Genomic DNA, 24,963 nt, shown 5'->3' with positions numbered 1-24,963 from the left:
CAAAACTGAAACAGAAAGAAGAATCTGGAAACAGCAATATGTTCAACCAATAATCATTACACAAATACTGTTTGAATAAAAAACATATAGACCATGTTGTGTAGGAAGTATATCTTCTCTCGGGGGTAGAAGTACTAGAGCAAGGCAGAACCCCTCTAGAACCCTTACACTATCACTTGCACCCTTGTTCATCTTCCATGGTGTTGGGTTCTGCACCTTGCGCTGACATATGGAGGGGGTTTCAAAATATTCTCTAATTGGGGGGAGTGAACAAGCTATAAATGTTCTCTTATATGTTGTCTGGTTCTTGTATTAATAATCCTCCTTTTCTACAATGAAAGCCCTAGAATGGAGGTTTGGCCTAGTGGTGGTGTGTGGGCCAAACTGGAACCAGTTGGGCGGGTTGGGTGCAACAAACACACATCATGGGCAGGTCATGGCCATACTCTACCCATGGCCAATCCATCATCGGCATTCCTCACTTCATCCTCCGGACATCGATATTTATATAATATTACTATATTTCACCCCACAACGTTCGATGTCGGACATGGGTGGGTTGGGTGCAGGTATATAAGTATATAGAGAGCTAGTATAATGCCCCTTTAAGCCCCACTTTAGGAGCCCCGTTTCCTAGAAGAGTCCAATGATGTTGCGCCTGTGGATTTTCTCCCGATTATCAGTAATGGGTTCAGACACTGTTGACTAATTGGGCTGCCTGTGGATTATCTACTTGTTATCATTAGCAGGCTTAGACAAGGCAGGACAAGCAATGTTCATTAGACTGTGGATTTTGAGGGAAAAGCCAGACAGTTGTGGGTTTTTGGCTAATATTAGGTATTTATTCTCATGTTGGTAACCTGCTGTAAATTTCAGCCTTCCTAAATCCAAATAATCCTCAAAGGAAACACTCAAAGTTTAGAAATGGTGTATTCACATGGTATTTACAAGACAAAAGCATCATGGCTTCTCATTATGTACAGAGTAAACAAAACCATGTGACTGCAGTGCTAATGATACATACATACATCCCATCTGCAGATTGTGCTTACAGAATCTTTATATATATATATATATATATACACAGAGAAGATATGCATAGCATTATGGTATTCTGGGTGCCATTAAATCGATCAGTTAGTGCAATTTCTTTCCTGGTAGAACTGGAAAAACAGGCCAATGTAGAGCTGACAGTTGGTTTGGGAAGGTCTGTAGGGATGAATACATTATACGCTGAGACTTTGTACTCTCAATGTTCTAATTCATTGCACTGCAATTACAGCAAAGCTTCTTTTAAAGGAAAACGATAGCATAAGAAATAAGGCTAAAAAATGCTACACGTTATATGTTGAGCTGCCTTACATGATCACAGCCCCTTTAGTAGAGAAGACTTGTGCCAAACTAAAGAACACAGCACATCTGGCCTTAGGGACCAACTAATTAGATGTTGATGTTAATTCAGAAGCCAAATTACATAAAAGCTCAGAGATCAGAGCATTATTCTGCATCAGCCTTCTAGTATCAGCTTCAATGACAGCTGAGCCCCATCATCTGTTTGAAAATCCCTAAGCTTAGCATCTGACTAGCAGCCCAGGGCCCACTGAGCATGTGCGGTGCCGCTGACACTCAAAAGATGGCCCAACAAGATCCAAGATGGAGAGCTCCTCTCCTTAATGAACAACATATACAGTATTGCTGTTCCACTGCTATTAATTGGCAGTAGGTCTGTTGAGGTAAGAAACTACCTGAAATATTCAGGAAGAAGCAGAGGCAGCCAGAGCTTTCTCTGTTTGGCAACATTTAGTCAATGTAAGCTCTGCGGGCAAGGACCTCCTTTCAGCTGTGTCTCACTTATTCTATATAATGTTGCATATTTATTGCCATCTTTGTTTCCCCTGCTGCCTGTTGAATGAACGTATTGTAATATCTTAATTGCAGTGCTCCAGATACAAGTTGCCCTGTACGAAGCTATACAGACATATCTTGGCAACGAAGAGGTATCACCACCCGCAATTAAATGAACGGAGCATTAATACATTTTACAAGTTCTAAAATTAGATTCCCCGCCCAAAAAATTACACATAGCAGCCCGAACATTATTGCATTTTAACCTGTAAAAAATAAAAGAGGAGTTAAGGCAAATGTTTTTGTCCCTCTGAGGTCACACCAGGACACACTGTGTTTAGCTTTTGAGAGATTTCAGATGGAAAATTGTCTAAACAGAATTGAGGAGAACAAATGTTGTGAAACCTATTGGCTTGGTACAAGTTGGAAATGCCCAGTGGAAGGAACCTTGCTCTATGGTGGTGTTTTTGTAGCAGTTTTGGTTGAAGCTGCACTATGAGGTCCTACATTTGGACAGGGTTCTAATGATCTCATAAGAAGATTTCAGACATTTTAAGAACATTGCTGCATCTAGCATAGTAAATACATATTCATACCCAAGTCTCATGGTAACTGACCATCGAGCTTAGCTTACAGGAGAAACTAGAGCCAATGGGTATTTTTCACAAATTTGATCATTATTACTCTTAGGCTAGACCCCACCCAGCCAAAGTTCTGGGACTCAACCTTGTGTAGGAACCACTTTGGTTCCAACGTGGGCAAATCCCTTTATTTAAAGAATCGCGTCTCATGTGGCATCAACCTCTTGTCTCATTATTATAAAAACTATGACTTGCACAGGGTCAATTTAGATGCTACATTGGGTGGATCGGTTGCCAATATCCCATTTTAATGACTTTGCTGGTGATAGATCCCTAGAAGTATCTGACATGCCTCCAGAAGTCATTTTCTCAGGCTATACCTTGCAGAAATCACATATGGGAACTGTATGTATGGACTAAATCTGCTACGTAGCATGGGCCAATGGTATTGTAGTATCACACAAAATACACAACTGTTGCATTCATCATATGAAGAAAGACAGGGTAAAGCAAATATTCTAAGCCCTGCCTTTACTTTTAAAGCAATAAAAATACTTAAAAAATACAAATATTTACATATATAAATAACGCAGGAAGTGAGAACTGTGACATGGGTGAAAAGTAGGACATTATTCTGTTATTATAGCCTAGCGATTCACTCTTCAAGCTGGTATGACAACATGGCAAGCCACAGAGGGAGAGTGCATATATAAATGAACGAGGAATTTTGGCAATAAACTGTCTCAAAGGTGCAGCTTGTTGTTTTTATGTTTTTAATAGCACCCTATTTCTCCACAAAGGCACATTTCACCTACCCCACTGGCTAATCGTTAGGTTGAAATGAAACATACCCTACAGATATACAGTGTTTTGTATCCTCCATTTATTTGCCCTTATAAACCATAACGTAACAGAGCTGACATATTGCTCCCCTTGGACAAGTGATTGCCCCACTGAGGAACAACATATGACTGTTGGTGCTACGAGTCTCTCATACGAGGCAAGAAATATGTCAGCTCCTATCTAGCTGGAGAAAATGTCACATTGTGCTTGTTTATAAACTGGAAAACAAATGGAAGATGATTGCCATATATACATCGGGTATGTTTTACCTTTAAGGCACTCAGGAGATAATGTTGTCAAGAAGAGTTCACCCACTATGTTAAACATCTGGCACATATTTAATGGGCCTCACGCCTGGCCAATTTGTTGAAACAGCAGAGACCTTAATGCGAGGGCATTTGGCGTTTGTTTTTCCGATGTCTTTGCAGAGGAGAGTCTGAAATCCTAGAGTAACAATAATACACAAATGTTTGTTTCCTAAGCCAAGAAGCCATGTTCTGTATCCCAGTTACTACGAGGATTATCTTTTGAGAAATGGAGATACTTTCCAATAAAGCCTTGTTTTTGTAGTAACAAGTTTAAAGCAGAAAAGTTAACACATTCCCTACTACACAGTTAAATCTCCTTTGACGAGTAACCTGGTAGATTTGCTACTATTAGATGAGCTGGGAACCACCTTGAGCTTGTAGGTTGTGCTTTGAGAGTATGGGATGGAGAGCCGGTGTCCATCAGGTCTTCGGATTTCCCTGTTGTCCCGTGTTTGACTTTGGAGCAAGAAATGATTGGTTCTCTCATGCTCCCGGTTAGACCAGTTGTCCCTTTCGTAGGCTGGAGGTGGGCTTGGGCCATCAGCCTCCACCGACCTACACTTTCCCTTTAGCAGAATGTGCAGAAGTTCACACACACTAAGAAAGGCAGAGATGACGCCCACCACAAAGTAAAATTGAAGGAAAATTGTCTTTTCTGTGGGCCTTGATACAAAGCAATCCACAGTATGCGTGCAGGGAGCACGTTGGCAAAGATATTGAGCGTCCACCCTAAACCCATAGAGAAGCCACTGTCCGACAAGAAATCCGACCTCTGCTAAAATCCTCATCACCACATTGACGATATAAAAGGTACGTATGTGTCGCCCGCGCTGGTCTGCCCTTGTTTTTGACCTCACATTAGTCTGCTGCACAGCTCTTGCGGCTTCCTCCTCTTCGGCGTCTCTTCCCATCTTGGAATTCTGATGCATGGAGTAAATGACGAAAAGCACAGCTGGGGCCGATAACAGCACAATGTGAAAAACCCAAAACCGATAGTGGGAGATGGGGAAGGCACGGTCGTAGCAGACCTGTCTGCAACCCGGCTGCATGGTGTTACACACAAACTCTTCTTGCTCGTCTTCAAACATATCACTCCCAACCGTGGCCAAGATAAGGATGCGGAATATGAGCATAACCACCAGCCAGAAACGTCCCACCATAGGAGAGTGCTCCTGCACTGCATCCAGCAACGAGCTTAGGAAGCCCCACTCCCCCATGTCTTCTCTCTTCCTGTAAACTTGCTCTGTTGGGGGAACAGACTTTAATTAGAAAATCAATTAGAAAATCAATCAGATAATAAAACACATATACTCAAGTTGTACGTTGTTTCATGTGTGCGGTTAATGAATACAAGGTTATGGGTCGGGTGCCATTATCATCAGACAAAGATTAAGTCCCCTCCATACCTGGAGCTTCTGGATAATTGTCTCCTCAGCCACTTCTTGTGAAAAGCTGCCAGATGTGGAGATATTTGAAGCACATAAAGCCAAGCGATGGCCTCAGATGAAGTGCTGCTAAGATTTACATGTATTTTCACTGGGAATTCTCTTTGGCGAGAAAGAAACAGCGACTCAGCACTACATCGGCAGTCTTGCTAGCGAGAGCAATATTTTAAAGGCGCTGCAGACCCAATAATAAAAATTTGCCTAATGAAAGAAAATGTAACTCTAAGCAACTTTCCCCATATAAATTCATTACAAGCTCCATTCCCCACAATGCCTTGCACACTTCTCCTTCTTCTCTAGCAATCCCTTAATCTCATTGTGACCATAATGAAATCTTGGCCGGAGGAGAGCTGACCATCAGTTGCACCTATAGACCCTACGAGATCAAATTCGATTAGTGCAGATGGAATTTCGTGTTTTAGCCCAACAAAAAATAAATAGTAACAGACAAATACATGAACGGAGAATTTAAGAATAAGTAAGATCTGCATTTCAGCCTGAGACGAATCTATTTATGACAATGGAAGGAAGATTCGTTTTATATTCTAAAGATATTTAATGATATTAATATTTCAGTGTGTCAATCCTGTATATGAAATTGGAAGCTCGAATGTGCCCCAAAATGACAAGGATTATTAAAGCTTCTGTAAACATTTTAATTATTATTATACATAAGGTGATGACTATAACTATGAATGAATTGCCCGGTGCGTGCCAAGGTCTCCCTGGTTTAATCATCCCTGAGATTCCTTCTTCATTCTCTATACAGCTCCGCAATGTTGCAATATTATCATTGCTGGGCTGGTGAGAACACTTTAAAGGAATGAAATTAAAAAAAATAAATTAAAGAAAATACAAATATTATGCTGTATGGGAAAACCGTTATCCAGAAAGTTATGAAAGGCCGTCTCCCATAAACTCAATTTTATCCAAATAATCCAAATTTTTAAAACTGATTTCCTTTTTCTGTGTAATAATAAAACAGTCGCTTATACTTGATCCCAACTCAAATATATTTAATCCTTATTGGAGGCAAAACCTACTGGCTTTGTTTAATGTTTATATGATTTTATAGCAAACTTAAGGTATGAAGATCCAAATTAAAGAAAGCCCCAGGTCCCGAGCATTCTGGATAATAGGTCCCATACCCGTATATGTGGATTGAGCATGATAAATATACAGGTATGGGATCTGTTATCCAGAATACTTGGGACCTGAGGTTTTCTAGATAAGGAATCTTTCCAATAATTTGGATCTCCATACTTTAAGGGGTTATTTATTAAAGTAGGAATGAAAAAAAAACACGTTTTTTCAACTATAAAATCCAAATTTTTAGTGGAAATTTTTTTTCAAGATTTATTGTACCCCAGAGATGGGTCTGAATCTAAAAATCCGCATCTCAGACCTCCCGAGGTAGCATAAAAGTCAATGGGAGAAACTAAGTTTCTGTGGTCTACTCTGGAATTAGCCAGAAAATCTGACTATTTTGGACAAAAATAGCCCTAAAAAAAAAATTGAACGATTAGGCGGAAAAAATCCCCATAAAATCGTACGATTCGGATTTTTACTCGATTTTTCCGTGTTTGTCCCTGATCCGATTAATTCGTAAGTAATAAGGTCTAATGGTGTATTTTAGTTTGGTAGTCTGGTTTTGATTCCAATAAGGATTAATTATATCTTAGTTGGGATCAAGTACAGGTATAGAACCTGTTATCCAGAATGCTCGGGACCTGTTTTTCAGATAAGGGATCTTTTGGTAATTTGGATCTTCATACCTTAAGTCTACTAGAAAATCATATAAACATGAAATAAAGCCAATAGGCTGGTTTTGCCTCCAATAAGGATTAATTATATCTTAGTTGGGATCAAGTACAGGTATGGGACCTGTTATCCAGAATGCTCAGGACCTGGGTTTTTACGGATAATGATCTTTCCATAATTTGGATCTACATGCCTTAAGTCTACTAGAAAATCATATAAACATGAAATAAAGCCAATAGGCTGGTTTTGCCTCCAATTAGGATTAATTATATCTTAGTTGGGGATCAAGTACAGGTATGGGACCTGTTATCCAGAATGCTCGGGACCTGGGGTTTTCCAGATAATGGATCTTTCTGTAATTTGGGTCTTCATGCCTTAAGTCTACTAGAAAATCACATAAACATGAAATAAAGCCAATAGGCTGGTTTTGCCTCCAATAAGGATTAATTATATCTCAGTTGAGATCAAGTACAGGTATAGGACCTGTTATCCAGAATACTCGGGACCTGTTTTACAGATAAGGGATCTTTCTGTAATTTGGATCTTCATACCTTAAGTCTACTAGAAAATCATATAAACATGAAATAAAACCAATAGGCTGGTTTTGCTTCCAATAAGGATGAATTATGTTGGATCAAGTACAGGTATGGGACCTGTTATCCAGAATGCTCAGGGACCTGGGTTTTTTCAGATACTTTCTGTAATGTGGATCTTCATACCTTAAGTCTACTAGAAAATCATAAGGATTAATTATATCTTAGTTGGGATCAAGTACAAGCGACTGTTTTATTATTACACAGAAAAAGGAAAAAGCCACTAAAATGAGAATGTTGGTAAATGGGCCTCTAAATGCTTATTTTTTTAATGTATTTAATACTGAGATTTACCCCTCTATGACCGTCTCAGTCCCTTATATAAAATGAGCCAGTATTAAATACGTTACAAATTTGGGTATCCTATTTAGTAACTTTGCTTGGCTGCCACTTAACAGGTCTTTTTATAAATGTATTTAAAAGCAGTATGGATTTGTGATGGAACCCGGTCAATTGCTCATTCATCAGTGTCCATGGGAATATCGGCTTATAGATTCCCCGGAGTCAGTGGTGAGGATGTGCGGCAATCTGTCTTGTAGACAACTAGACAACATACCTGCGCACAAATGAATACAACTGGCAACACAAATGAATTATTGTGTGGATATTGCTGCACACAGGACAGGTAATTAAGGCTTTGCTGCAATAGCAAAGGATGAAATACTTAAATAGGTTCAATTAAAACGTTTTTTTTTTCATTTGCTGGTTGTGAGCAATGACTTACTGTATTTGTGTTGGGCTGCTGTGAAGGCTGGCAGTTGAAACTGGCATTTAGTGAACACTAGACCTAAGTGGAAATATGGGAGGGGAGGTTGGTGCGTAGTTCAAGCTCATCTAAATCTACATTTTCTGTAGGTGAATCATCAGAAATTGGCCTTTCGCATTTGACAATAAGTCTAAGCTACAATTTAAATAAGATATTTATTATGGCTGAAAACCATGTATTATGTCTAATATTGCGGAAAGCTCCGAATCGCAGGGTCCGTTTTAAAGCTATACTTTTGAAAATAATTATTAAATACACTTGAAAAATGATTTCCTTTGTCATAAATACCTTTATGAATTCATGAATGAATTCTTATTGGTGGCAAAACCAGCCTTTTGAGTTTATTTCATGTTTAAATTATTTTTTTTTAGCAGACTTGAAGTGTGGAGATCCAAATTACAGAAAGATTCCTTATCTGGAAAACCCCATGTCCCGATCATTCCGCATTACAGATCACATACCTGTATTATTATTATTATTGTTGCAAACGATGTATTTTAGAACACGCGAGACCTCGGGTTTTCTGGATAAGAGGTGTTTCTGTAATTTGGATCTCCACACTTCAAGTCTACTAAAAAAAATCATTTCAACATGAAATAAACCCAAAAGGCTGGTTTTGCCACCAATAAATATTCATTCATGAATTCATAAAGGTATTTATGACAAAGGAAATCATTTTTCAAGTGTATTTAATAATTATTTTCAAAAGTCTTTGTACCTTAAAGGGAGTTATTTATCTAAATCCTAATTTATCGCATTATTTTCTGAAATATACTCCGACCAAAGCCGCATGGGTTATTTCCCCTTATTTTTCAATACATTTTCTCTAGTGTGGGAAAAAAACTCATGAAAATCGTACAAATTGTTAGTATTTTTTTTTTTCTGGATTTTTGCCCGAAAACCACAAAATCTTTGGATTTTTTCAAGAAACCCAGCGCAGGATATCTTCAGGACTTCTCCCACTGACTTATATACAACCTCGCACGGCTGAGATGCTGGATTTTTGGATTAAGACTTTTTCTATCCTCTGGGTATAATAAATCACAAAAAAAATTAAGGGTTTTTTTTCACTAAAATTCAGATTTTATGGTCAAAAAAACTCAGGCTTTAATAAAAAACCCCCTAAGGGTACTAAAATATTATTTAAACATGAAATAAAGCAATAGGATTGTTCTGACACCAATATAAATCCGTGCAGCTCAGCTGGGATCAAGTACAAGGTGCTGTTTTATTATTACAGCGATTATCCAGTTATTTGGATAAAACGGAGTCCTGTGATTTGGAGTTTTTTGGATAATATTTAAACCCTTTCCCTCGTTGCAGTTTATGTTTTTATAGACAATACACAGGGGCTGATTTATTATGCTGCAAAGTTCAGGTTTGGGGGGGATAAGATTATTTATAAAAAAAAAAGGAAGTTTTTGATTTCCTTTCATTTCCTCTTTTTCCCTTATGATTGTGGCTTATTAAAAGCTTGGCAGATTTTCTGGTTTCTGGTTGGACAAACGGATGCAAGAGAACAGGAGCGAATGAAAGATCCCTTGCAGCACAATAAATCAAATAAATGTATTTGAGTTGGTTACGTATCATTTGAGCCTCATTGGTGACAATGAGAAATAAACAGGAGTTTCACACCTAAGCTCTATTAAACACACACACACACTATGCTGCAGACATATCCCCCATCCTCCAGGTTGAAGTGCTGGGAGCAGCAGTTCAGCAGCTCGGCGCTGAATTAATTGGTGTTGGATCTAGTGTATTTCTCCAGGGAACTGAATACATTAGGGTTGCTCTTTGTACTTAGCAAGATGTAAGCTCTCAGGGCCAGAGTGATTTATAGAGGAAGGCGGAATTATACCAAGTGTTTTTGTGATGCTGTGACACGGAGCTCACACTTTGTTGTTGGATCTTTGCTGTGGCTGCAGTTCAGTGGTTACCCAAAGGTTAATATTGGAAACCATGAAGTGTGTATTTTGGGCATATATTAGCCCCGCCGCAGTATTACAGTAATTACAGGCAGAGGATCCTACGCCCCCTCCTTATTCTACTGCACTTTTCTCTGGGGAAGTTGAATAAATTTGGCTCTAAATATAAAAAGATGAGACAGAATTTGGTGCCTTCTGTTATGATTTTCATCTGCTAAGCAGTTAACCCCTTCAGCACAGCGCGCGGCCGGTCAGGCTTACTGCAGGGGTTAACGTCAGAGCCTCCCTCCAGCTCTCTCTCTCTGGGGCAGACAGATAAAGGATAAGGATGTCTGTATTTAGCACATACCTCTCAACTGGACTGTACAGACATCAGACACAGGTCTGTCCTCTTGGACTCAGGGAGGGGACAGTGGCACGTCTGCTGCAAACACAACAAGCGCTCGCAGGGTTAAGTGGCACCCCAGATGCCATCATTGGCCTGATCTGATCAGATGCAACAAGACACACGAGGAGGAGGAGGGGAGAATAAGTAGCTGGTAAAGAAGGCAAATGAGAAATGGAAGCCTTGAGTGTCAGCTCCTGGGCACTGTTATACAGGGTAAAAGCAACAAAGTGTACTTGCAGCAGTGTAAGAACATAGGGCCCAGCCTGGCACCCCTGCACATGCCCCTCATACTCAGCCTATAGGACACGCACATATAGTAGCTGCACATGGGCACTACACACCTACTCCACCGCATAGACCTGAGCACCAACCTCCCACTTTTTTATAATCGACATTTATTCAGTATCGACCTCCCATCTGTTCTTCACACACACAAGTCACTCATTTTGTCATAATACAAAGATAACGATTGCTACTGGGAACCAATCTCCTTCTGATCCACAGACATCAAGTACCTACCTGTCATCTCCAGGTGACACACAGTGTATGGCACTTACCTGCCGTCTCCTCCCAGTACCTGCCTCTTATATCACAGCTCCTCACTGTCCCTCCTCATACACAGACACCAGGGACCTGATCATTTCACTTTCTCTTACTGCACAACATTGGGGACCTTGTCCTCTCACCTTCTGCTCATAAATAAACCCCGGGGATTTCCATATCTCACCTGCTCCGGTTATAAAGGCCACACTTACCTTTCACTCCTTCCTTATATGTCAACAGCCTCCTCTAAATCCACAGATGGCACCTCCTGCCCCTTTCCTCATCCCAATAGAGAGACAATAGACTACAAACATTATACTTGTAATACAAAGTCATTGGAGGTCATACATACTGACTGATATTGATAAAGGGGCCTCCTTGTAATACACAGGCCTCCTAATATATTGACTAATGGAAAATGTAGCACTGGGCTCATGTCAATACACATAGTCTAACTCTACACACTCACAATCTCTCAATACATAGACACAATCATTCTCCCAATAAACAGGCAGTTCCAGTGTTAATATATTAATATACAGACACCAGAACACCTATATCTAACGTCTAGGACACGAGACTCCAACTATTTCCTAATATTATAAACTCCACTTACCAAATCTTTGTAATAACAAGGGATTGGACATCAGAAAGACAGATTTACACTTCAGGTTCAGGTTCTTCTCCTAAAATCCAGACATCTGGACATCTACCTGCTCCCTATAGATATCAGGACACATTGCTTTTCGCTAATATCCAGGCTTTATCCTTAAAGCCATAGGAGGGACAGACACGGACACACAGCAGTCACCCAACAGCAATATATTGTGAGCACAACAAGCAGTTACTGGGGCTTATGTGCAAAGAGCGCAGCACATGCAGGAATGCAGTTGTGACAATACAGGAGGAAAGCCAGCGCTGCATGACTCTGTCCCTGATGCTCAGCAGTCTCTGCATGTTGCCTGCAGTAGTCACCAGCCCTGCCTCAGACTGTCCCTGAAAATTCATAGCTAGGGGATCATGGTATGTTAAACAGAAACCTGCCCCAATCCCAGTATTACACAGAGAGACCAGCATTAGATACATATCTCAGCATTAGACAGAGAGCCCAGCATTAGACAGAGATCCCAGCATTAGACAGAGAGCCCAGCATTAGACAGAGTGTTCAAAATTAAACAGAGATCCCAGCATTAGACAGAGAGTCCACATTAGACAGAGTCCAACATTAGACAGAGAGCCCAGCATTAGCCAGAGATCCCAGCATTAGATTGATATCTCAGCATTGGACATAGAGTCCAGCATTAGACAGAGAGCCCAGCATTAGACAGAGAGCCCAGCATTAGACAGAGAGCCCAGCATTAGACAGAGAGTCCAACATTAGACAGAGAGCCCAGCATTAGACAGAGAGCCCAGCATTAGACATAGAGCCCAGCAATAGACAGAGAGTCCAACATTAGACAGAGAGTCCAACATTAGACAGAGAGCCCAGCATTAGACAGAGAGTCCAACATTAGACATAGAGCCCAGCATTAGACAGAGAGCCCAGCATTAGACAGAGAGCCCAGCATTAGACAGAGAGCCCAGCATTAGACATAGAGCCCAGCAATAGACAGAGAGTCCAACATTAGACAGAGAGTCCAACATTAGACAGAGAGCCCAGCATTAGACAGAGAGTCCAACATTAGACAGAGAGCCCAGCATTAGACAGAGAGTCCAACATTAGACAGAGAGCCCAGCATTAGACATAGAGCCCAGCAATAGACAGAGAGTCCAACATTAGACAGAGAGCCCAGCATTAGACAGAGAGTCCAACATTAGACAGAGAGCCCAGCATTCCCTTACAAGCAGTAATTCTAGGAGAGCTGTGTACCTGCTGGGGAACATGGAATGAGGGATGTTCTTCTTCTCTGCTGCTGCTGCTGCTGCTGTCAGGTCTCACATCTCAGAGTGAATAGCCATAAGGCTCCGCAAGCTGCTTTCACTTCATTTTCCCTGGACAGTTTCAGGCTGATGGAATATTTAGGCTGTTTGCTCCGCCTTCTCTTAAAGTGATAGCACCATTCCTACCACTCGCTGGCTTCTCCTCTCTCCAATCCATATAGAATAGAGTTGCAAGACTCATCCACCTCCCACACAAAACCCTGGTGCTGCACCTCTCTGTAAATCTCCCAGTAACAATACTTCCCCTTACATTCCAAGCCTCCACATACTCTCCAAATCATCCACTTTGCTCCTCTAATCACCTTACACTTTCTTCTGCCCCAGTAACCTCATGACTTGCATGCCTACTGGACTTCACACCCAATGGAATTCATTACCCCACAGCATCCAACACTCCTCTGTCCTTTTTAAACTCTATGAGACCTTGAGCCATTCAAAAACTGAGCTCAATGTCAGTGATTTCAGCCTCCTTGCAGAGAGTAATAGGGTTCACCATGAAAGCATTAATCTCTGTATTGATCTATGTGCATACTTACAGACACTTGCAGGATTAGGCCACTTGTTCTAGTGAAGGCAGGTTGTGATTAGTCAGGACTGATTTCTCCAGCTTCTCTAGCTTTGCCAATGCAGGAACCATCTTTGTGCAAGAAGCCCACCACCTGTCATGGAGGCAATATATAATAAACATACAGCCATTCATATAATACATTTTATAAGGTAGGGACACGCATGTGGTTAAACAATATTTACACAAATCAGCGCAGAATAAACTCACTTTAAAAGCTCTGTAGTTGGGTGTCCCAGCCCAATGCAGAAGACGTACGGGCGGTGGCACCAAATGTTAATATATCACGATCAGCTGTGTTCCTATGGAGGCAAGGAGATGCAAATATATTAAGAAAGATGTCTACTGATACGGGAAATATATGTATTTATGGCAGATCAAAGATTCCAGGATATTTCTGGGTGGATAAATGAACTGGTCTGGGCTCTCCCTATTCAATTTTCTTGCCTCCCATTTCTCTCCTAGGCCCTGACAGCCTCCCAGCTTTATTCCTTCTGAAGAGCTACTGGGAACTTGTGATAAGACAAGCGCTGGAAATCAGCTCCCCCTCAACTCTCTCTCTCTTGGAGGGGCCTGTGCCAAGATTCCACTCAACGGATGTTTTGAATATTAGAGTCTCAACAAGAATATGCCACTGTAAACAAGAATATGCCACTTTCATGAGGTTATGGGCAATATCCAGGCTATGTATAGCATAATATAGTCATTCATATCAGGGACAGTTAGCGGTCGGGACCCCAGAAATTGCCTGATGAGGGCCCTTAACAAATCTAGGGAGGTCCAGCATGCTGCAGTTTTCTTCCTGTAGTAGCACAACTAATTTTGGTTGCTAGGAACATGGAAGTGGGTACAGCCAACACAACTGTAGGGTTCCCAGTTATTACAGATAACTAATATTAGTTGCCTACTGGAACCCTGGACCTCCCTCCACCATTTCTGGGTTCCACTGGAGAGAGAGAGAGGGAGAGAGAGAGAGGGAGAGAGGGAGGGAGAGAGAGAGGCAGCCACACTAAGTAAAACTATGTGAAAGTACAATGAGCAGCTTTGGGTACCTCTAATGAATTGTCAGCAATACGATCAGAGGGGCCCTCCAGGCACTCTAGGAAATCCACAAGTATAAAGTAAAAAAACACTGTTTATTTCAATTCACTTAATAATTAAACATCTGCAATGGCCCTACGCGTTTCATGCCCTACAGGCACTTAATCACTAGCTCTATTCTCTTTTTAATCTTCCATATTTTCCACACATAAATAACTTGCACTTTCCTATTAAATCTTTACTTCGTCATTGTCCTATTATCTCCTATTTCATTCCATTAAGGCTTTTCACTACGGCTGCTTTGCCTTCACCATTTTTATTATTTCTATTCCATAAACACAATGGATAATTAAAAAAATAAGACTTGAAAGGGTGGGGGGGGGGGAAAAAAACCATAATGGAGAAGAATGAAAAGAACGAGTGCATTTCCTAAGTCTCAAAACTATTTTTATGGTAGCCACATTTTATACGCGGCTTACGTTTGTTTCTTTAGCCGTGAAGGTTCGTTTACATTGTTGTATAAATACATTTTTTTATTAACACAAACCAGAATGGTGTCAGTGGAAAGCAAGGCCCATAAACTCTGGTCTCTTGAATGTATAAAATGCGTCCTATGTATAGATGTGCGCGGGGGCATTGGTATAACGGTTGGACATATATTTACTTCTGGTGCCCATTGCCTTAACTCTTTGTGCTTACTAAATGGAGTACGGATGGCGGTGCAAGCTGGCCATTTCTACTTTATGGGTGGCGTATAGGCTGGATGTGGGCACACCACAGATTTCAGGACACGCATATTAAACCCAGGCTCTTTACCCATACACTGTTCCTTATCCCCAAATGTTGCCCTCTTTCCGTCATGTCCTTTTTGGCTTCAAGTCTTTTCCTATGACCCATCATTAGATGGTGACTCCAGTCTTCTGCATCCACCAAGCTTAGCAGGGGGAACCTCCTTCCCATAACTCTGGGTTTACAACATGGCAGGCGATTTAAAGAATCCAGTGGCCCATCTTCATTTGGTGGCAAGGTATGTTCTGTGCTCCATTTCTCAGAACTTGAAGCCTGGATGGGAGGATCCACAAGCTTTATCTAGTCAAGTCTAATGAAGAGGTGTGGAATGTCAGTTATCCAATATTCCAATTCTGGTTTTTGGGCATTCCAGTCTATAGTTTGTCATAGATATTAATAGATCAGGGCTGTGGGTGTATACGGTAGGTAGAAGCATAGTTCCAGATTGTGTAAACTGGGTTCATAAGAACTGATTGAGACTGAGTATGGTGTATCATCTGTAAAGTATGTACAGGCAGAGTTGTTACTACAGAGCAAGTATACTCTGCAGTTGTGGGGGTGCCCAGGAGTTTAGGGACCCAGTACGACCCTAATTAGTGGTCATTTTCAATATAAATCGGCAAAATTGGTCAACTTAGAGCCCTATGTTTAATTTGCTGTGGGGCCTAGTAAAACCTAGTTCCGCCACTGGGAACAGGTTAATTCATAAACCTCGGAAGCTCTGGAAAAACTCTTGCTAATCTTTTTATTATGTTATATTCTGATTGTATCATGGTGTATCCAGGATTTGATTACACTGGAAACACTGAATCCATCATAACATTTAAGCTGCTGCTGCCTCTTGGCGGGTTTTTTCCATCTCCCCTAATAAAAGAGGTACATTTTTTTTAATTGGATCCTTTGGGGAGCATTGATCAAGACAGGGTAACTCTGAAGACTACATCAACATAAGCAAATGTTATCTCCCTAAAAACATGAAAATGCTTTTATCTTGCTGGAGAACCTTCATTTTCTGTTGAGTTTGTAAATGCCCTTTAAAATTGATGGTTTTGTTAGTTCTAAACAGTGTCGGACTGGGGTGTCCAGGGCCCCCCACCCCAGCAACCTCCTCCACCCCCTTCCCCCATTCTTGCACATGCCACCACACCTAACAAAGAATGGCCGGCAGATTTATTCATTTTAAAATTCAGTTGCAAACAAACAAAAAAAAACCCTCAAGATTAAAATTTTCCCCATTCCTAATTAAGCAGCTTTAACGTAGCAACAAAACCTTGAAGAATAAAATATCTTATGGAATGTGGAAAAAAACTGCTCCCATTGATTCTACAGAAGGTTTTAAGTTTTTCAAATCTTGAATTTGGAGAACTCTAAGAGTGTTTTTTTTACTTGCTATATGTTACAGCGCTAGGGCATTTTTAGTTTCCTATGAAGCTGTGAGAACTCTCCCACTCAAGAAACAGAGTCTCAGGGTCCATTGAGGGCCCGATGATGTTGAAGGCATCTGGATTTCCTGTGCCAAGATCCTTTAAAATGCATCCGTGTTATATATCCATGATCTCACATGTTGGGGTCGTCCATGCAGGCGTTTCCTTGCAGATACAGGAGCTTTCAGAAGCTGCTTTTCCGCTCTCTGAAAATGATCTAGTGCATGTTGCACAAAAGTGACTTTCAGGTCAAAGACCAAGAGTCAGAGAAAGACGGGGGATTCCAGTTTTTCACCCAGTGGGAAACTGAAGTGGGTGTCGGGTGCCAAGAACATGGACAAACCCTAAAACACTAACAATACAAAGGAGATAAGAAGCAGTGACTGCAGCTGCCAGGAGATGACCAACCTCACGTACTCTTTTCCTCTTAAAGGGAAACTATGATTTTAGTAAGTAAGCAAGCCACTCTGCTAGAAGCTCCAGTCTCAGAAACAAGGCATAACAATTACTTCTAAATATACAAATTGTGATCCAGAGACAGTTCCAGTTGTTTTGTTTTTTCCCTCTGGATAAGAGTAAATTCTAACTAGATCATGTCTTCCTTTAACAACCTCAACTCCAATGTCACTTCCCATGTCCGTAGACCAGCCGTTTTCAGGCTTTTCAGTCAAACCCCCTCAGAGACAGAACTTGGCCAAGGATCACCTTTGCTCATAACAAGGAATAAAATAAATATGTAAGATTCAAATATGTTTTCCACCTCAAATGGTGTATAAAGGAGAACACACAGGCATTCTCCAAGCAGCTTCTTCAGTTCCCCAACACTCAGTTCAACTGAAACATTATAAAGAAAACTTAGAAAAGTCCAGTTGCTTTAGACATAATTCTACTAGATACTGTCTATCATGACCTGGATGAATGAAAATTGAGACACCAGTTACAAGTTTTAACTGGGCAAAAGTATTACTGTCTGCTTCCCTGAGCCCAATATATGGTCCCCAATGGCCAATTTTTGCATAACACGTGTAAAACGGGCACAAATGTCAGCAGCAGACTAAATGCCGCTTTCTCTGTGACAATGATTCTAACCTTATACACCATTATTTATTAATTAGCCTGATTTGGAGACAAATGCGGAGCAGTGCCAGGCAGACCATCCCCACCAAAACATTAAAGAAGAGAAGAGTAAATATTGGTGACACTTTCCCCATTGGCTTGGTATTTGGCAGAAAGACTGCAATATTTAGCACTAATTTTCCATGTTGTTGAAGGCATCAGGGAGGGTCGGTGCCAGTGGATTTTCCATATATGTTGGAGAGGATTAACACATATCCTGAGATAATAGTCTGAACACAACAGGCTCTGTGTATCTGCTGGAAACAAAAATAAAAGGCATGTGGTTCTATCTATCTGTCATGCAGGCCAGGCCTAGAATAACTGGCAAATGTAGGGGATACAGAGGGGGAAATCTCTGCTCCCGTCTGGTGGCCTCATCACAAACAAGAGATAGATGGAGGGGTTGGTCAGGAATAATATTAACCAAACAGAAAACAAAGTGGTGATGCCATGGAAAATAATATAGATATACACGGGCATTTAAAAGCTGAATATCTTCTCAGCTCATTCACACCCCCTAACAAATGATATCTTGGGTCAAGACTGGGATCTTGGGTCTGAGGACAGATAACAGACCAATGTGCTACCAACAAAGAAGGTAAGTTTCCTTGTTGTAGAAAGCGGAAAGTGAATTCAACAGTTTTGGCACTTTTACTTCCTAAAATTATATCAAGAATAAGTTAAGCGACTCCAAGGTATTTTAAGAGGTCCAAGCGCTGGTCCAGGGAGCAAAAGCTGAAGGAGGTAAATATATGGCTTAGGGGGTTGATGTATTTTATTTTTTACTATTTAATTAGGATATGATATGAAAATAGGAGCAGCACATGGGGTGGGTTAAGCTAATATAATAAGGATGGTAGGTATGGAAAAGCCTCTACCTGAATGGCTCACAGATCTCAAACTACAAAGTGCCTAAAGCAATGGCTTCTGTAACGATAAGCAATCTGCTTTCTTTCATTTGAAATGGGTGGATACAGGTTCTAGGAGGAAATGAAAAATATGAATATTGGTGATATATATGTTTGTTTTTCAGGGCTTAAAGAAGAAAAGGAGCGGATTTACAGAGGCACTTTGGCTAATTAACGGTTGAACAAGGCACTCACCTAGGGCCACGGTTAGTGGCCACAATTTGTCCAGACCACAATTAGCTTTGTTGCAAGTTTTGTCAACAAAAAGCTCTCCCATTGGACAGGATACAGAGAAAGAAAAGTTTGTTGGATATGGAGAGAAGATGAGGCCAACCGAGATAGAAAACATAAATGGAAGGCCATGGTGAGGAACGGAAGAGCAAGGGGATAACGAAATTGAATGTACTTTTTGGGGGGCAGCCTTGGTATGCTTTTTGAAGTTGGTGGCCCCAAAAGACTAGGGTCCAATTTAGCCTTAAATGTGGCAGAGCCATTTAGCTTCCCCCTTTATCTGGGGTTTCTTGTTGGATCAAAACCAAGGGGAAGGGGCAACAAGGTCTATGAACAGAGCGGGGAAAGAGAAAGGAGGAACATCTCATTGTGAAAACAGTTTTAATCAAATAAAATTAAAAATCAATGGCTACAGAAGGTGCCATAAGAAGTAGTGCAAGTAATGCTGCTGACATATTGGGTCGCAGTAAAAGGGCCCTGGAACTTCTCACTTTGCAGCTGCTCCAGTTCCCTCTCTGAGAGGTCCGGTTCACACTACAATATCCTGATTGTTCTCACCCTTTTCCTAATCAAGGATAATGAGGAACTTCTGACATTTCACACATTACACTTATATACTGTGGGAATAGTTTTTCCATCTTTCTAAAAAACCGTTGGTCCACACAGGCTGTAAGCACCATCTCATCCTTTTCCCCAAAACAAGCAGAACGTGCAGACTTTCCTCTGAGGGCAAGTTGGCATCCGCATGGCACAATCTCTCCATACACAAGCCAGGCCTAGCGGGTCACTGCAGAACTGATAAGGGAACCGGTATCACTGATAACACCCGTTTTTTTCCTGCTGCTACAGAATCACTCCGAGAATAGCACAGCAGCTCCCAAGAAAGTGACTTTGATGCTTGTCAGGCTGGGAGAAGTTCCTCTGCTTGGCTTCCACTCAGTAGACACTATCTTAAAAGCTTTGTGGAAAAACTGGCAAGTCGAGTCACACTGTCCTGCCTTCCAATAACACTACACATGAACCTCTTCACTGCAGTGCTACGTACAATGATATTTGGGATGTGAATGTGCTAGTGCTTCTACTGATGCCACAGACTAAAAATTAATCTGAGCCTCATACAGAAGATGGGGGTCATTTATGACAGGCAGAACAAGGTGGAAAAAAAAACAGGGAAAACTCAACATGCGTTTTGCACTTTGCTCCCTGCCCTGAATGTAGATGAATTGCCAAAGGTCCCTGTGCTCCGAAAGGGACACCTGCATTCAGCCATCGATACATTGCTCCCTGGGATTGGCAGCGATGTATCAATGAGGGGCAGGGGGTGGCAACTAAGAGTCCACTAACTTGTGAATCTTCCAGGCCTGTACTTACCACCTTCTGGTTTGAACCCGACAGTCTGGGTTTTCCATGCATCCTCAGACCCCCATTCCTCACCTGGTTCCTGACAGATGCCCTAAAGTCTAAATGAGGAGGAACTACCATACAGGAGACCCGGCCAGAAGAGCCATATTCCTGTGTAGGGTATAACTAGAGATGACCAGTTCCAAAAATTCAAAGAAGATGACATGCTCCATACTCCTACCTCACCATTATCAAAAACTGCCTTGCGCCTGGGACCCCCCACTTCTGCAGCCGGATGGCCAAGCAGTGAGACAGGGAAGCTACAGGTACTAAGCAATTATACATGAGACTGTTACAAACGGGTTAGAGATTTCATTATGGAGCAGGTAAGTTATAACCCAACAGGGTCTAAAAATGGCACCTGTATAACAGATATGTCTTTACTTTGTGATAACATAAATGTGCAACGCTAAAAACCACCCCTAAACGCAGGGCTGCCATCAGGGGGGACAAGTGGCCTGGGCCCGGGGATGAAGGGGGCCCGGCAGTGCTGCACTTTTCGAGCGCCTTAGATTTGCGGCCATTTTTGATTCCGAACAGCCGAAAATGCGGAAGTGCCGAACAGCCGAAGTCCCGAAGCAGCGATAAGACCCGAAGTCACGAAAACAGCCGAAATTGAAGTCCTGAAGCCACGAGTTCAATTCTACCGAACACCAATTTGTGTTTTTGTTTTTTTTAATCCCCTGGCCACCAATGTATTATTTTAATATTCTATAGGCCCCTGCCACCAATGTTTTTTAAAAAAATATTTTTTATACGGGGCCCCGTGATTTCTAATGGCGGCCCTGCCTAAACGTATTTAGGTTGCTTGTGGTGGACTCCAGCAAAGCCCTAAGAACTCACAATTGGCTTGTCACAGATCTACCAGCCATTGCTGGAATCCATTTGTGATAAGAAAGCTCTTCTGAAAGGAGATTGTCTATAGAATTAAAATTGCTTCTCACTCCCTATCTGTCTCATGTATCATGGGTACCTGCTGATGCTGGGGGGTCCTCCAAAACACCACGAGTTGGCAGCCTTGCTTACTTCTTTACTGTAATGCAAGGAGAACATTTACATCTGGTCTCTCTCTCAAAGTCCATTGCAAAGAATTTCAGTGTAACTTCACACGTCTGTGTTATCCAGCCGACGGTTTAGCCGTGTGATTTGGCGCATGAGGTGTTGACATGTTGACATCTATGAATTCCTGCTGCACTTACTGTACCAGTCCCAAAGCCTGGTGGGGAGTTACGTGGGTTCGTCTCATTCACAGAAACAAGGGACAGATCAACAGTTGAATCATTTTTCCCCTTTAAATTCCTAGGTTACTTTTTTTTTTAATCTTGACATCTTTCCACTCAGGTGAGGACATTTCCCGAAAACTAATACAAATGTTACAAAACAGCAATTTTTATTCTCCACTGTATGATTATTAATATCAATCAAGTTACACACTACTTTGATTTGCCATAAAAGGCCAATAATTAGCCCTTCCAGTATCAGCCCAGTATCCAGATATGTGAAGGCTTTCAGTGTGAGTGTACCTCAAGTTATTTGGTGCAACTATATCCATCCTCTAATCAATCAATAAATGTGTATGTGCCGCTATGGACACATTTGCCTCCCCGCTATCACTTTTCAATGCCCAAAGTTCCTATAGTTAATACATGTTACTCACCCTGGATGGAGCCTTGTCAGTTATGCCTGGTTATTTGCATTTGACATTCCAACAAAGAAACAGTGGCACCTAATATCTAGTGCCTATACTCCCAGTGGTACCTAATATATAGTGCCTATACTCCCAGTGGCACCTAATATCTAGTGCCTATACTCCCAGTGGCACCTAATATCTAGTGCCTATACTCCCAGTGGCACCTAATATCTAGTGCCTATACTCCCAGTGGCACCTAATATCTAGTGCCTATACTCCCAGTGGCACCTAATATCTAGCGCCTATACTCCCAGTGGCACCTAATATCTAGCGCCTATACTCCCAGTGGCACCTAATATCTAGCGCCTATACTCCCAGTGGTACCTAATATCTAGCGCCTATACTCCCAGTGGCACCTAATATCTAGCGCCTATACTCCCAGTGGTACCTAATATCTAGCGCCTATACTCCCAGTGGCACCTAATATCTAGCGCCTATACTCCCAGTGGCACCTAATATCTAGCGCCTATACTCCCAGTGGCACCTAATATCTAGGTGAAATAAACCCAATAGGCTGGTTTTGCCTCCAATAAGGATTAATTATATCTTAGTTGGGATCAAGTACAAGCAACTGTTTTATTATTACACAGAAAAGGGAAATCATTTTTAAAAATTTGGATTATTTGGATAAAATGGAGTCTATGGGAGACGGCCATTTCATAATTTGGAGCTTTCTGGATATCGGGTTTGCATGTGACAATCACATGCTTTTGCATGTGACAATCACATGATGACATCACCCTCACATTATGACATCACAGTACAAAAGTTTATATGTAACACCGCCACGTTATGATCAGTCTGCTTTCAGACTTGGTGACTGACAGAGGTGAGTCAAGGTTTTAGACAAGTTCTAATTTCGGCTTTGGCTTTTTGGCTAATCACATTATGACATCACAAATCATCTGGTCACATGCTTTTGCATGTGACAATCACATGCTTTTGCATGTGACTATCACATGCTTTTGCATGTGACTATCACATGCTTTTGCATGTGACTATCACATTATGACATCACCCTCAAATTATGACATCACAATAAAAAAAGTTTACATGTAACACCGCCACATTATGATCAGTCTGTTTTCAGACTTGGTGACTGACAGAGGTGAGTTAAGGTTTTAGACAAGGTCTAATTTTGGCTTCAAAATTTATTGTTGTTTTTTCTTCAAAGAGTTTTGTTTTTCACATTATATTCACAATATTATATTTATTTATTTATTTATTAAACACACAGTCAGTAGAAAGTTTACGACAGTTGTTTGTATCTAAATGACGTATGATGTCATAATGTGATTGTCTCATGACAACAGGTTATAACTGACACAACCACACTTGTACCAGTCTGCATTTACACTTGCTGATTGGCAGAGTTGAGTCAATATTAAACAAAGTTGTTCTTTAGAATTGTTTGTTGTTTTGCAGAAATATCTAATTCTGTTTTGTTTCTTACCATTTAGGCTAATTATATATCTGATATATGATGGCTTCTGTTAAATCACCACGTCTTTTGAAAGCAATCAAAAAATCAATAGTCAAACCCTTTAAAAAGCTTTTTAGCAAAGAAAAGAATAATAAAAATAGTATTAAACCAATAAATGAAGAGAATGACGATGATGAAGGCCAAACGTGCTGTTTTCCCAAGTGCAAAATCTTGAAGAGATTTAAGAAACAGAAGGAAAAAGTCATCTTCTCACAGGAGGTGTCAGTAGAAACCCAACCTCGTCCAGAAGAGAAAAATCTAAAGAAGATCAAGAAACATGTTTCCTTTGCTCCTGAAACCAATGATTGTCTCCCAGAAGAGAAAAATCTAAAGAAGATCGAGAAACCAGTTTCCTTTGCTCCTGAAACCAATGATTGGCTCCCAGATCTCAATCTGACCAGGAAGCACAAAGAAGAATTACAAGGTAACGCTTGGCTGGATGACACAACCATCGACGCAGCACAGAAACTTCTGAAGAGACAGTTTAACACAGAGGGACTTCAAACCTGTGTCCTGTCTGAGATTCGTTTCGAAGCTGTTCATGGACCCTCTGTTCAAATTCATTTTGACAATACGAGGAATCATTGGCTGACCAGCTGTTTCAAATCAGACCATGTTGAAATAGCAGACAGCATGAAAGCAAGCAAACTTCCCTATCAAGTGAAGAAACAAATCAACGAATGCTATGGGCAAGTTATATGCGAACCTACAAAAACCATGAAGCAACTCAATGTAGATCAGCAGCAAAATGGCTATGACTGTGGGGTTTATGCCATTGCTATTGCATTCGAGTTCCTGTCCAATGGAGACCCCACTTGTAGGTACGATGGGAAGATGATGAGAAAACATCTAATTAATTGTTTAGAGAGGGGAGAGATTACTGCTTTCCCCAGAAGATTTGGCTTAACGGAAAGCAAGAGACTGCCCTGTAAATCCTCTATGGTTATAAAAAAGAGAGAGATAGAGGATGAGAAAGGGCAGAAAGAAGTTGAGAAAAAGAAAGAAGATGAAGTGAAAGACAATTTCCTTAAAAAGAAGGAGTTGTCCCCTTTGCTCAGTTTCAGAATCCACTTTAACAACATGTTGCAGGACTGGTTCAGGTTTGGTTTCCAGACTTGGAACAGATTATCTGCACAGTTGTACTTGGGCAGCAATTGGCAAGACTGGTTTAGGAGAGGCTCATGGAATAAGTGGTACAAGTGTCAAAAAACCAAGAAGAAAGGAAGAAAATCACTGAGCTTCCAGGAACCAACGGATGCCGCGGCCTCTTCTGCTGACAACAGAAGTAAAGTGATGGCCTTTATAGCTGGCTCCGCTACAATGGTGGCATTTTACTTCTTTTGGAAGAAGCCATAGACACAATAATGCTGCTGCTC

The 24,963-nt window shown here is 41.1% G+C and overlaps 1 protein-coding gene across 3 annotated transcripts; it reads right to left on the bottom strand.

Annotated features, from left to right (window-relative positions):
* Positions 1 to 913: 913 nt before the first annotated feature.
* gjd3.L (gap junction protein delta 3 L homeolog) lies at positions 914 to 14,417 on the bottom strand. 3 transcript variants are annotated; one of them, XM_041576428.1, is made up of 3 exons: positions 13,715 to 14,417; positions 13,476 to 13,598; positions 914 to 4,820 (listed from the first exon to the last, which is right to left on the bottom strand). In XM_041576428.1, the coding sequence occupies exon 3, from the start codon at positions 4,792 to 4,794 to the stop codon at positions 3,877 to 3,879; it is 918 nt and encodes a 305-aa protein (XP_041432362.1). In that variant the 5' UTR covers positions 4,795 to 4,820; positions 13,476 to 13,598; positions 13,715 to 14,417; the 3' UTR covers positions 914 to 3,876. The 3 variants fall into 3 exon arrangements, with proteins under 3 accessions (XP_041432362.1, XP_041432361.1, XP_018090189.1); XM_041576427.1 differs by lacking the exons at positions 13,476 to 13,598; positions 13,715 to 14,417 and adding an exon at positions 12,869 to 13,453; XM_018234700.2 differs by lacking the exons at positions 13,476 to 13,598; positions 13,715 to 14,417 and adding an exon at positions 10,417 to 12,845.
* Between the last annotated feature and the right edge of the window lie 10,546 nt (positions 14,418 to 24,963).

Source organism: Xenopus laevis, chromosome 9_10L, assembly GCF_017654675.1.
Source record: "Xenopus laevis strain J_2021 chromosome 9_10L, Xenopus_laevis_v10.1, whole genome shotgun sequence".
Taxonomy (NCBI): domain Eukaryota; kingdom Metazoa; phylum Chordata; class Amphibia; order Anura; family Pipidae; genus Xenopus; species Xenopus laevis.
Note: the sequence above shows the minus strand (reverse complement) of the source record. Positions and strands in the feature narration are given on the sequence as shown.

Coding starts and splice junctions, on each gene's coding strand:
- gjd3.L (XM_041576428.1), bottom strand. CDS start 4,794: ATGGGGGAGTGGGGCTTCCTAAGCTCGTTGCTGGATGCAGTGCAGGAG.